The sequence below is a fragment of the Elgaria multicarinata genome, chromosome 1, assembly GCF_023053635.1.
Source record: "Elgaria multicarinata webbii isolate HBS135686 ecotype San Diego chromosome 1, rElgMul1.1.pri, whole genome shotgun sequence".
Taxonomy (NCBI): domain Eukaryota; kingdom Metazoa; phylum Chordata; class Lepidosauria; order Squamata; family Anguidae; genus Elgaria; species Elgaria multicarinata.
In genome coordinates, this window is record NC_086171.1 from 50,820,988 (window position 1) to 50,835,453 (window position 14,466).

Sequence of the window (14,466 nt, forward strand, 5' to 3'; positions counted from 1 at the left end):
TCCAAGCACCTTGTCCACATCCTCGAGCTGGTACTTTGTTAAAAGCTTTGCTGAAGTCTAGATATATGACGTCCACAGCATTCCCACAGCTGTCGTCCTGGCCAAGCAGCTGTCGACCAGGAACACATAAGCAGGACAGACGTGCAACAGCACCCACCCACCCATGTTTGTTTATTATTCCATTTATATCCCACCTTTTTTCCTCCAAGGAACCTAAGGCAGTGTACATAATCCACCTCCTCTCCATTTTTATCCTCACAACAACTCTGTGAGGTGGGTTTGGCTAGGAGTCTTGTAACAAGCACACCTTTATTTACCCTGAGTCCTTCTGTCCTCTTCTTTCATTGGTGAGTGGTTCTTGAACCCGGATCTCCCAACCCTCAGTCCAACACTTTAGCCACTACACCACACTGGCTCTCACTGGTAAACCAGTTCCCAGTAATTGGTGTGCACAGGCACACTGCCTCTGATACTGGAGATAGCACATAGCCATCAGCACTAGTAGCCACTGATAGCCTTCTCCTGCAAGAATTTGTCTAATCCCCTTTTAAAGCCATCCAAATTGGTGGCCATCACTATTTATTTATTTATTAAATTTATATACCGCCCCATAACCGAAGCTCTCTGGGCGGTTTACAAAAGTTACCACACTACATCACTACACTTTGTGGTAGCAAATTCCTTACTGTAACGATGCGCTGTGTGGAGCAGGAGGCAATTTGGATCTGAGGAGCAAAAGCCAAGGGGATGCTTAAGCGTTTTCTTTCCTGACGCATCTACAGTCTGAATCAAACCAGACCACGCCCACCCCCAACTCTCCTCCACCACAGTACAAACATGCCTGTTTATTCTTGCAAACATTGCCTAGAACGTCTGAGGGACAGAAGAATGTGGGGTTTGGGGTGGGTGGAGAGGCACACACCATATGGAGTGGGAGATTTTTTCTGTTCCAAATTCTCCGTCACAAATTGACTTCTCCCTCCAAAGAAATAGGTGTGTTACACCTATTTGCATATAATGATTAGTTAAGCCCTTAGGAAGCCCCAATGTAAGCCTATTACTTCTTGTCCTACCAGTCAAAGCAGCAAGAATGCACAATCCATCACCGCCAGGTTATTTTAGGACTGCCATTAAATCCCTGCCTATTATTCCAACCCTAAAAGCATATCTAGTTCCTTTTCATCATGTGATACACTGGATAAGCCTTTTATTTTATTTCCCTCCACCCTACATCCTCCTATGAATTCTCTCAGATTTGCCTATATAAAAGTACAGCTATTGAAGTTGAATAAGGTATTCCCAAACACACAATCAAGTATGTGCGCAGCAAGATTGTTACTCAGTGTTGCATGGATATCGCTCTTGTGGCTGTGGCTGAAATACTGCCATGTTGTAGATTTTTGTTGATCCATTCACCTCTCATCAGCTGAGCTATGGATCTCCCCATTTACAACTTCTTGATTTTAGCTCCAGTACATTAAACTTTCTTAAAGAGTTGTTCATTCCTTTTTCCAAAAGCAGTTTGCATTATGACAACAAAACCCAAACAAAAACAGTATTTAAAATTTATTATTATTTTACTAAGAAAGGATACAGACAAAATAAATCTTAACAGATATAAAATATTAACCCTCCTTAGTAGTACCCCATATCCTTTGCACAAGCACACCTTTATCTACCCTGAGTCCTTCTATCCTCTTCTTTAAAAACCAGATGCCAAACCAGCCAGGTCTGCAGTTTACTAAGATCATCAGTATGGTGTAGTGGCTAAAGTATTGGATTGGGAGTTGGGAGATCCGGGTTCTAGTCCCCACTCAGCCATGGAAATCCACTGGGTGACATTGGGCCAGTCACGGACTCTCAGCCCAACCTACCTCACAGGGTGGTTGTGGTGAGGATAAAATGGAGAGGAGAAGGGTTATGTACGCCACCTTGGGTTCCTTGGAGGAAAAAGGCGGAATATAATTGCAATAAAGGGACCCTAATATAAATGTTTGCAATCACTTACACTGGGTGTGTCTGGGGGATGACGACTTGTGGGCCTCCAAGTGCTTTGGGACACCAACTACCAACAGGATTGGGTGGTGGAGGGGGGGCAGAGAGAATGGGAAGAATTGTTCTTACCCCTGAAGAACTACTTTAGAGAGGAACCACAGAACATACAACATTTTTAATGCCATTAAGATCTTGCTCACCTCTGCAGAATAAACACTTATTTGGTCACTTCTCCATCTGCACTCATTACCAATGACATAAGATGGAGAAATAAACATTGCGACTAATTCAAAAAGGTCAGAGAAGGCATAATTATACTACAAGCTTCCTAAACCACTAAATACTAGCATAGCAAATGAACTCATGTAAGTGAACTATAATTTAGAAGAGTCTCCATTTTCTAGCTGGGTGAGAGTTGCTTATCCTTCAGTATCAAAACTCTGATGCTATTTGTTCGGTCTTCACATAGCACTCCTTCACAGATCTGTTCTTACCCAATTAAGCTTTACTGTTCAGGATAAACAGAAACTATACAAAGAAGTTTGAATCTTGCCCATGAACTTACTACATAGGTGTTTGCAAATCACAATCTCTCAACCCCATTTGCAATATCAATAAGATGTTGGCCAACTTTACAAGCTTACAGCAAGATAAGATGGAGTGCCTCAAACACTCTAAAGCACTATATAAATGCTAAGTATTATTCATTTAAAATGGGTGTGATGAAACGTTTTCAATCTGGAGCCAAATTCAAATTTGGGAAGAGTCTCACAGGACACATGCCAGCAGTGGGTGGGGCTAAGGGCAGAGGGGGAGGTGCCAAGTCAGAATGGGTGAGGCAGATATACCAACCAAGAAAACATTCTAATTTGGACATAACACTTTGGACATTTTCCCACCAAGCATACAAATTGCAGCTCAATTCCATGCATGTCTGCTCAGGAGTAAGCCCCAATGAAACATCTTTTAGGCATGCAAAGAACAGTTAAAATTTAAGTTCTGAGTTAAACATTAAGTTAAACATTAAACATTTAATGTTTAAATGCCTTTATCCCTGATCACTGCCCCCAGAACTGTTGTTTTTAAATGGATAATGTTGTTTTTATATTGTTGTCTATATGTTTCTGATGGTTTTTAAATTTTGTATACTTTTTTGATGTTTACTGTTTTTAACTGTTGTAAACCACCCAGAGAGCTTCGGCTGTGGGGTGGTATATAAATGTAATAAATAAATAATAAAAATAAAATAAATAAATGATAAGAGAGCCAGTGTGGTGTAGTGGCTATAGTAATGGACTGGGAATTGGGAGATCTGGGTTCTAGTCTCCACTCAGCTATGGAACCTTTGGGCCAGTCAGACTCTTAGCCCAATCTCCCTCACAGGGTTGTTGTTGTGAGGATAAAATGGAGAGGAGGATTATGTATGCTGCCTTGGGTTCCTTGGAGGAAAAAAGGTAGGATATAAATGTAATAAACAAATTATAAGAATGGGTCTTTCCTACACTGTGCTCAATCAAGGCAGCCTCATTTTAAACATGGTTTCTAGGCCTCAAGTTTACAGGAGAGATTGTGGGGAGGGGGTCAGGTGAATAGAAAACTGGAACTTACTAAAAAGCAAATACCATACACCAAGGATGTCATAGAATTAAGTCAATTACTGAGGCCTGATGTGATTTCAGAACATTTGATGATTAATACAGGTTTATACATAAACGGAACTAATTGTTCAAAGGCAGCTTTTAATTTTATGAGGAATGATACATACACATACCCCACAACTGACACAAAACAGAGATGTCTAAATGCTTTTCAGGAAAACCAATCCTTTTGTACCAGTTTTTTCTGTTAATTGTGCAACTTTCTAAATGTGTATTAATCATGCACTAGTCATTAAAGCTCCATTTAAGTTATTTCAATAGTAATTAATGCTTTTCTAATAACTTGCTCAAAATTATCAATAAATGAAGAGGGAGGAATCTTATCCTAAAATAAAACTAGAGAGCTATTGAAACACTCGGGAAATCTCTACATAGTTACAAAATAACAGCTTCTAACTTCTTGAATAATTTGAAAGCAAATTCATTTTCAAAACTATGTATCATAAGAAAGTTCTTTTAAATGATCCAATAGCGCAAAACATTAAGGGCTGTGCAAGACACTTGCTTTTATTTCCTGAATTGGTGCTTTAAAAACATTTGCATCGGACAAGGCATTAGACTCTCTGTAACTGGTGCTATTTCTGGAACTCCTTCCTGGAGACTTGCTGATCTGAGACATCTTCTAAAAGTGTCAAAAGGTCTTCCTACTTACGTTGGCTTTCAATGGCCAGAGTTAGTGTGGTGGTATGTAAAATAACACAACCTAACTTTAACACATCTGATCCAAGCCTCCATAATAGGATGGGTTATGAATTTAAGGAAATATAACCTTTAAATCACAATGATACTTTTGAATAATTTCTTGAAGGAACTGAAAGACTACAGATTAACACCACCTATACAAGCAAACAAATTCCTTAAAGGTGTACATTCTTCAGGGAAATCTTTCCATACAGATTAGTCTGCTGAGGGATTCCCTCTGCATCTTTCACAGAACACACTCCAGAATTCTCTGTAATGTGTGAAAATGTGGCTTCATGCCAGAATTGGCCAGGCTTCTTTGAGGTCACTGTGGCACGTCATGAGCTGAGAGAGCAACCTAGAACACACACACACACACACACACACACACACACACACACACACACACAGCACTCCTGTGTGGCTACACATTGCAACAGTGGTGGGATATAAATAATGGTGTCCATAACCAGCACCTAGTACAGGGGTAGGTACCGAGCAATGGAGTTCTGAAGCTAAAGACTGGGTTTGCATGACATGCTAACCCATCATGAGTCGTTTTCTCAAACAGTGCTTGATGGGTTAGTGTGCCTTCTGTGTGCTGTTTTTCTCAGCCACAGTGGCTTGTTTCCCTCAAACAACCCTCACTGAAAACTCATGGTTCGCATGATGGATTGTTTTACCTACAGTGGGTTAAGGGTGTTCTCTGTCATGCCAACGTGGGTTATGGAGATGGCCTACAGAGCCTCTCAGAAAGAGCAGAGTGTGATCGCTGAGTGATCGCTGCCAAGCCACTGCAAGTGGCCCTTTGCCCTAGGAACAGCTTCTCCAACTGTGCCAAAATTGCACTTTCAAGGGGCTGCCACTATGGAGGTCAGGTGCCTTTTTTTTTAACTTACAGAATTTACGTAAATAAATTTGTAGACAAAAACTGTAAGCTAGATGAAGAATGGTATGAAATTAAAAAATATTACAGTAACAAATACAATTTTTAAACTCACACGCACACAGTAAATCTATACAACTTTGTAAAAAAAAAACCTTTAAAAAAATGGATTCCAAACTATTCTCGATCTTTCTTTAGCTCTTCTATAATTATATGTTGCCAGATATAAGGTGACCAATTATTACACAGCCCTTTGTACTCCAGAAAAATAAGCTGATATTGGTGTTATATGCAAACTGTTTACATAACTTCTCGTAACCGAGCATAGAATTTTTGTTTTTTGGTGCAAATTTATTTGCGTAATTTTTGGAGTTGAGGGGCAGGAATTATTTATTTATTTATATAGCACCATCAAGGTACATGGTGCTGTACATAGTAAAACAATAAAACAGCAACACCCTGCTACATAGGCTTACATTCTAATAAAAACATAAGAAAACAATAAGAAAGGGAAGGGAATGCACCAAACAGGCACGGGGGACAATAAAACTACCAGTGTAAAAGTAAGATCAAAGTCAAGTTCTAAAAGGTTTAGAAAAAATAAAAGTTTTCAACTGAGCTTAAAAACTTGTAATTGAACTCGTGGTTGGCAGGTGCTCTGGAAAAGAATTCCAGGCATAAGGCGCAGCAAGAGAAAATGGACGAAGCCAAGCAAGAGAAGTAGAGACCCTTGGGGGAGGTCCCTATGGGGCTCTGACCATGATAATGATTGCGGTAGGAGCGGGGACAGGGTCTTGGTGGCAGACAATACGAGTTCTGCCACTCCCCTGCAATGTCAGATGGAGCTGGCTAGAAGACCAAGGAGGAAGGGAGGGAACAAGCCATGCAGTACGGGTGGTATTCCTAATTGTCTGTCGGGCACACTAACCACAACTCTTAGTCCGTGGCTAGACAAACACAATGGGTTGGCATATCATGCCAACACGCCCAAAGAGTTCAAGAAGGAATTGTTAATCTAGCAATGGTCCAGAGGAGACCGAGGGATTTATATCATCATTGAAAACTCCTCTTCTTCCTGGTTAAAAGATGAGGAAGGACTGCATATACAAATTTTATATTCTAATGCTGACCGGGAATCGACATATATTAGTACTTACACAATTCAAGTTCTTCTGCACGAATCTCTTTTCTACATGAGGGTATAATCTATAACCTCATTTATATACTTCAGCTTTGAGAATTGTGACTAAATTAAAATATGGTGAACCAGTGTGCTTCTGCAAGTTGCAAGAGAGGCCTTGAAAGCCCTAAATGCAGTACAAACTAATATGTTAAAAACTGACTAAGTAAACACATTAAAAGTAACCTTTGTGGGATTTAAATGGATTTTTAATACTGGAAGATAATTGTGGAACTTTTAACAGTGGTGCAGCTCAAGTACTGTTGCATGGGAGCCCCATGGAAGCAGATTGCATTGCTTCCGAAGATTGCTCCAAATTATAATCAATTTCTGAGAGAAGCACAACGGTCCCACAGAAGTGACAGATTAGGAAGGTTATTTGCCTTTCCAAAATAAATGATAAAATTTCCAAGAATTACTTTTTAAAAAAGTCTCCAAACGAATACACCAAGTTTGCATATTTCAATTTCCATTGCAGGAATATTACAACAAAGTGATGGAAAAGTGATGATCAAATGTGTTTCTTTAACCTGTTTTCCCATCTATGTAGATACTCAGTGGCTAACACTAAAGCCATCACACACACACACACACACACACACACAGAGAGAGAGAGAGAGAGAGAGAGAGAGAGAGAGAAAGAAAGCGCACAACCTCTACATTGGAAAGCGAAGGGCTTGGCATGGAATTTTGCTTTGATAAACAAATGTAATGAAGGACTTCATTCTATTAACTTTTTGAAAACTGCACAATGCTAGAATTAGATACAAGTTACTTGAGCTAATTTTATAAAGAAGTTTGAAGCGGTTTATAGAATTGGGATTAATTTCCAAAAGGCCTAACAACCAAAAGAACTTCAAATGGTCTTGCTAAATACTCTCAAAATGTTTTACAAAGCACAAATTGTTCACAATCTTTTAGCAAACAGTTCATGTATCAGGTGACTCAATAGCTTTCTGCATAGTAGGGCCTTCAGCTCAAGCCAAGAGCTAAACAAAACAAGGAGTTGCACCTTTTGTACCAGCAGAGATTTCAAACTATGGCACAATTAGTATTAATAATAAGCTAGTGAAATATAAAATGGGTTTATAAGATTAAGCACAAATTGACAATTTGCATTCACAAACCTGCTGATATCCCACCATTTTAAAAAAAAAGATGGGCTAGACGCACTGATTTAAAAATACAATTAGTTCAGACACTGCACGCAGGGTGCTTCTGCTCCTTAATGAAATATACTACTGGTAAGGAGGGTTATTTTTTACTCTCAAGGTCTTGCATCCCTTTAGTAATGATAGGAAGGGAAATGGAAGATCATTCACACCATGGATATTTTACCTCCATGATTATGTCCATTTCTAACTTGTTGCAATGAATTGTTTTAACTACATTTTAATCTTTCTTTCTAAAAACAATAATCTTAGATTTTTTAAAAAATAAAACCATTGTTTAAAGTGCTTGCTTTTAAAAGTGCCATTTAGTTAATGTTAGGGATGTTCAGTAACCATAAGATTTAGTTGAGATGCTGATTCAGAAACATCCCAGTTTAGCTTGGACCAATTCGGAGGCAGCCTACTTCTACTCAACTCCAAATCACAATTCAGGAATCATAATTATACTCCTGTCCAGCTAACCTAATAGAAAAAGAGGTGGCATTAGAACCATTAATAGAGGTATTTAACTGAAAACTGGAGAGGCCCACATTCCAAGTCAGTGTGTGAACTTCAGTCTCATTCACCTCTGCAACAAATGACCTTGACAACTGAACCAAGCCACTCACCCAGTTTTCTTACCACTGCCAGACATCTTCCTTGAGTTGACATGTTGCTCTTTCATTTCACACACAATGCAATAAAAACCCACTCCTCTAGAATTAATTCTTTTCCAGCACTCCAAAACCACCAAATAGCCTGCTAAGTCTCCACCTGGAGGCAATAGTGCACCTTAAGTGAGTAAGAAATTGCCACACCTTGGTTACCAATCCAGGAAAATGGGAAAGTATATTTAATTTCCCTCACCATCAATGTAAACTTCAGAATTCATCATACTGTTGTTTTTATGCTGTTTATGTTTTTGATGGTTTTAAATTTTGTATACTTTTTAATGTTCACTGTTTTTAACTTTTGTAAACCACCCAGAGAGCTTCCGCTATGGGGTGGCATATATATGTAATAAATCAAATCAAATCAAACTGTACACATAACGTAATGCAAATCCCAGGCAGAAGTTTCAAAAGGGCTTGCTTTACTTAAACAAAATCCTTTGTCAATTTTGTTTAAAACACACACACACACCATGTTTCTTCAGACTGCATTATCATTACTTGCATTTGACATGATATATGCCATCTCTAAGACTTGTGTGTTCCCATCCTCCCTTTACACACTCCCACAGCAAACCACAGTTTGCCATTACATCCAAACCAGCAGACTATTGTTTTTGCTTGCCCACTGAGCCAGAATTCCAAATCACGACGGAACTGTCATTTGGAATTCTGGTTTGGAGATGAAGCGAAAGCCATAGTTTCCTGGTCTTGCATGTAAGGGCAAACTATGATTTGCTACAAAAAGGGAGATAATCGGAGTGCACAAGAAGAAGAGAACATGTGTAAATCTGAGGTTTACTCATATAATGTGAAACTGTGGCTTGGCATTACATATGAATGATCTCAAAGTCTTTTACATCTTTGGATTACACAAGAATAATGTATCTTAAAATGTTAAACTTTCTCTAGGGAAGATTACCTGAGAAATATGATTGATTGAAGACTCCATTCTCCGGAGCTGGGATGCTTGGATATCCAGTAGTTGGAGCACATTGTTGGCCAATGCATTGATCTGATAAGCTACACTGGCTAAAGATTGGGTTGTATATGCTTTGGTCTCTTCTAACGCTTTCCTTTTGTCTGGAGCCTGAAGGAGGGGGAAGGAAAAAGAGAAAGAGAGATTATTTGTCTAAATTGAGAATGATTAAAAAAAAATAGATCACCTCATTTTGGTTGTACAATCAAATAAGGTAGTACTAGAAATCTACATCACACAGCGTGAAGACAGAATAAGCAGCTGGCTGCATATGGTCTTGTTTAAAACCTTTGGTTGGCAACTCAGCTGAAAGCTTCTCATAATCACTGGAGGAACACTTTCACAGCCCTCCCATTTTGTTCCCTCAGGGAAGGGAAGGTAGCAGAATGAAAATTTCCAATATTCTTAGAGCCCCTCAAACTTGGATCAATTCTAACCACAAGAAAATGCATTTCCCAGATACCCCCCTCCTACTGTCAGGTGCCCCTCTCTCAAGTTGTCTAGAAAAAAAAGTAACATTATGCTTGTACTGGCTGGTAATCCCAAAGGGAAGGAGGGAGAACCGAATGCATATTAAAGTTCGTTAAAATTACTGCAGAAGAAGTTTAAAGGCTTTCCTAACTTATGATCAAATACAACTATTATTATTGTCACAAATACAACTCCCAGGAAAAGCATCTTCCTAGTGCTATTTATGAGTTCCAGTACAAATAAAAGGTGTGCCCAGCATAGTTAAACTATCAAATTTATTGCCACCATAAATGGTGACAGCCACTAGCTTAGAGGGCTTTAAAAGGGAATTAGACACAAATTCATGGAGGATATATTTATCAATGGCTACTGCTCACAATGGCTATGTATTGCTAATGCCAGGATCAGCGGCAGTATGCCTCTGAATAAGTTTGCTGGAGAAGGGCACTGGGGAGGACCATTGCACTCATGTCCTGCTTTAGGGGTTCCCAGAACTATCTGGTTGGCCACTGTAAGATGCAGGTCTAGACAGGTCTTTTGTCTGATCCAGCAGACCTCTTATACTCTGTCTAAATTTGTTAGAAGAAATATGCCATTGCTTCAACATAGTCAGTACATCTGTCTCAAACAAAACATTAAGAAACCAGTCCACAATCATTGGGGTAGAAATGAGCTTCTTGTACTGAGACTATACAATTATTGCCCAAACCTGAAGATTCCTTGATACAAATTCACCACCAGAAAATCTTCAACCTCCAAAACATTCAACAGTAAAGCAAGGGGTTCAAATTTTGTAATGTTGTTATTCGTAATATTGGATTCTATTTGTTAAGGTTTTCGGTTTCATCAAATGGTAAGCTCCAAACATAGATCCCTGACACAGCTTTAACTAAGGTTCTTTAGGCATCCTGGGAAGGGGTAAAAGCAAGCTCCTCCATTCAGACATGCCACCAAAAAACAGTGTTAGCACTCTTGTGGTTGACACAGCTACATCACTGCTCTTCTCCCCTTCATCCACCACACTACCCACCACTTTCTGGATATCTTTTCCTTCCTCTATCCTCCTTTCTTCAGTAGAATAAAAATGTCTCCAAACAAGAGTGGAAGAATACACTCAGCAGCCCATTGCTAAAATGCTGGAGTGAGAGCAATACCTGAGCATTCAGCATAAGCAGGTATGAAAAATGAGAATGTGAGAGCTTTCCCATTTGCAGTATGGGGAATGATGAGAGAGATAGGGACTTGACTCAGGCCACCTAGCGAGTTCATGACTGATAGGAAATTGTAATCAGGGACTTTCTGGCTCCCAGCTTGCGTATTTCACCAGGGCAGTTCATTAATTCTCACAACAGCAGAATTAAAGAATTACAAGGAAGGAAAGCCAGTGCAGACAGTCAAGATAAAGGCGGAACAAAAGCTCCAAGCCATCCCTCACCTTGCCACTCGCTTGGAGTGGGTAACAATCCCTTCTAAACAAGGCCCTTGATAGACCACCAATAAGTCCATCCTCTAAAACAACTTTTAGATCGAGGGCTAATGTTGTTGAATGGGCAGTTATCCACATCACACAATTACACCAACGTTACTCCCCCCCACCTTTTCTCACAAGTACACTCTATTTTGGCTGTTACAGTTCCAAAGCTCTTGTCAAACCAGCAGGGGCAGCAACAGCTTCAAAGCAGAGCTTTCTGGATGTTCATGCTCTCCAAGATGGTTGGCGAAAGCATCCGGAGAATCTCTGGCTTCCAAACACAGAGGGCAGGAACCACAGAGCCCCATGAGAGCAGAAGGACAAGCATCAGTTCTAAAAGGGCACAGAAAAGGTGGCAGCAATGAAGGGGCAAATGAGGCAGTGGCTGGACAGAAGGGCAGCACAGCCATTCTCCAAAGGAAGAGGATATAGCTGCTCAGGGGCTGCACCCAGGCTGTGGAAATCCCTGCCAAGGGAAGCTAGGCTTGCTCGCTCTCTGATGTCCTTCCACCTGCAGGCAAAGATGGTTTTATTTAAGCTGGGCTTTGGCATGGAAGCAGTCTGTTGCTGAAGCAGGTTCTAATGAGCTGGGTGCTGTTCTTATTTCTTTTCTTGTTGCTTTTTAAATTCTGTTTCAAATTGTGTTTTAATCTATTTGTTTTTATTATCGTTTTATGTTGATTTTATTACTGTTAGCCATCTTGAACGCCACTTTAGGGGGAGCGGAAGGCAGGATATAGATCAAATAAATAATAATAAAATGTAAACCACGTAGAAGTGTTATTGTATCAATTTGTATATAATCACTAATAAAATAAATAAATAAATAAAGCAACAGAGGCAGCAGATTCCTTTCTTTCAGAAGAGCCAAGAGAAGCCAGTGGTGGCTTTAATGCCTTGCTTACAATACACATTCTTGACACCACATACAATGGTGGCTGCCACATTACTGAAGAAATGCAAGGGGGGGAGGAGAAGCAGCCACCACACCAAAGAGGTAAGTGAAGAAGCAGTGGAGATGGCAGAAGCAGGTGGGAAATAAAACGACAGCATTGAAAGCCACATTTTGAGGAGGCGGTTACGGAAAGACCAAACGGCTGGAAATACGGTGGGAGGAAGGCAAATTGGCAGCATCGCTGGGCAACTCATGGCGGGCTGCACAAAAGCCCTGCATATTGCCCACACCACCTCTGACAGGCAGCTACAGAAAAAAATATTTCAAGGCCAGGTAAATTTGTAGCATCTACCTGCAAGGCTGCTTAAGCCAACATGCAGGAGATACTTCTGTGCTCTAAAATCCACTCAAGGCTGCTAGCTAACCTGCAGGTTTTAAGATCTCAAAAGCTCACCTTTGAGCACTTGGGATTGTGGCACTCATTGTATTCCCAGATCTCCTAGCTATGCTTCGATTGACAGTGTGTCACCTATAACTGATGGACATACACTCAGAGAAGAACAGGTTTTGGTTTTTTGCCTTTCCAGAATGATTAGTATTGAAACAAACAAATTCACTCTGACAGGTAACTATCATCAAGATACTAATGAAGGAAGCACACCCTTTTAGAGCAGCACTTTGGAAGCTATAAAGTGCTTCTTTCAAAGGAGGAAATATTACTGTTGGCAAATTGAGATGTGCAAACAGGAAGACTGGTTTCCAGCTACTTAGAGAAGATACTCAGTTCTATGCAACCTTAAAAAAAAATCCGATAAGCAAACATAGCCAGGAAATGCAGTGTTCAGCTGGCACTCAAGCCAAGCTTTGTATTTCCTGACTTCAGTTGTGTGCAAACCTAAACTCAAAGCCTTGCATCATTAACTCCTTCATCGCCATACATTTGTCCACTATTAAAGAGCAATATTAAATCAAGGAACTGGGGCAAGGTTCTTCTGTTTACATAGTAGTAAAAGGAGGTACGATGGCATGACTATAGGTCTGTAGCACTGGGTCGTCTATTTCCATCTGTGTCTGACACTCTAACCCAGGTTTTTCCATGGGATACTTCTATTAATCTAACTGTTCTAACACCAGGTCAATAAAACCATGTTTGTACAAGCCGCAAAAAGTGCAGATCAAGTAAGGAACTGAGAAGTTCTGTAGACTCTGCACTTAGCATGTTTTCTAAATTAACTTCCAGCTTTGCCAATATAAACAGTCATTGTTTGTTTATTGGTAAGGGCTTCCCCACAAACACCTTCCAAGGGGCTTATGAGGCACAGACAGTACATCTGAATAAAAATATAGACATGTCTTGCAACTAGCAGTTATCTCCCATGGCAAACATTTATTTTTCATTTACTATTTTGTCCCTAGAGGCGACTTTGTGTAATTTGAAACCTTACTAGTATGTCCTGATTACCAATCTAATTAACTGTCTGCTGAAACATACATCCAACACTTCACAGGTATAAATAGGGGCATGTTTATAAAATCCTACTAGAAAAACATAACTGTACTACAGTGTAATCAACAACTGTGAAGTGTAACAACTGCAGTATGTGAAATGAGCTCATGGGCATGCATTTAGACCAGAGCTCTTTTGGGGTGAGTTGAGATTTGAACAGGTGCCATAAACGCCATCTCAAAATGGTTGTCAGGAGAGGTTGTCCATTCTCAAAATGGTTTCCATGGTGGACATGACCAGTCACAAAACACCCATTTCACAAGAAGGCAAATTGGCGAGGCTAAAAGACGAGCAACTTGTCCAAGAATCTGAATACATAGCAGAGGTGGTGCCTGAGCCCCCAAACACAAACTTGCCCATTATCTTCACTTCCAAGAATGTCTCTGGGTGGGACTCAGAGGCAATCAGAGGAATGAAGAGGGCAGGAGGCAAATGCCACTTAAAGCATTGCCATCTATTGTAATTTTTAAAAATTAAATAAAAATAATCGCAGGTAATTAGCAGAGCACTTTGAAAGAGTGAGTGGAGGTGTCCATAGGCATCAAGATGCCAGCTCCATTTAGATACATGTACACTAGCAGTACACAAGTTTCATCTACTCATTCTGCTTGTATTACTGATTTTAGCACTACGCAATTGTTTTCACGATTCCTGTATTCATTACTAGAATATAGCTGATGTGCTGCTTTTTACTGTTTTACTTGTTTGTTTTAATACTTCATTGATTATATTTTTAATTTCTGTTTTAATTATTTACTGCACTCTGAGAATGTTCTTATAGAGGAATTCATAAACATAAACAAACAAATGAAGAAACTTTCAGTAGTCCCTGGGGAAGGTTCAGCCAAGAAAGATAATCTACAGTACACTAACAAAAAGAATAAAAACAGCCTTTCCCAATCTGGTGGCCTCCTGATGTTT

General features: G+C 39.9%; 1 protein-coding gene across 10 annotated transcripts in view; it reads right to left on the reverse strand.

Moving 5' to 3' along the window:
* Nucleotides 1-14,466, reverse strand: part of ABI1 (abl interactor 1) — a 140,569-nt gene that overhangs the window by 81,792 nt on the left and 44,311 nt on the right. For all 10 annotated transcript variants that reach the window (XM_063127918.1, XM_063127911.1, XM_063127912.1 and 7 more), the window contains exon 2: nucleotides 9,145-9,312. In XM_063127918.1, the coding sequence (XP_062983988.1) occupies nucleotides 9,145-9,312 (168 nt within the window). The remainder of the gene's footprint in view (nucleotides 1-9,144; nucleotides 9,313-14,466) is intronic.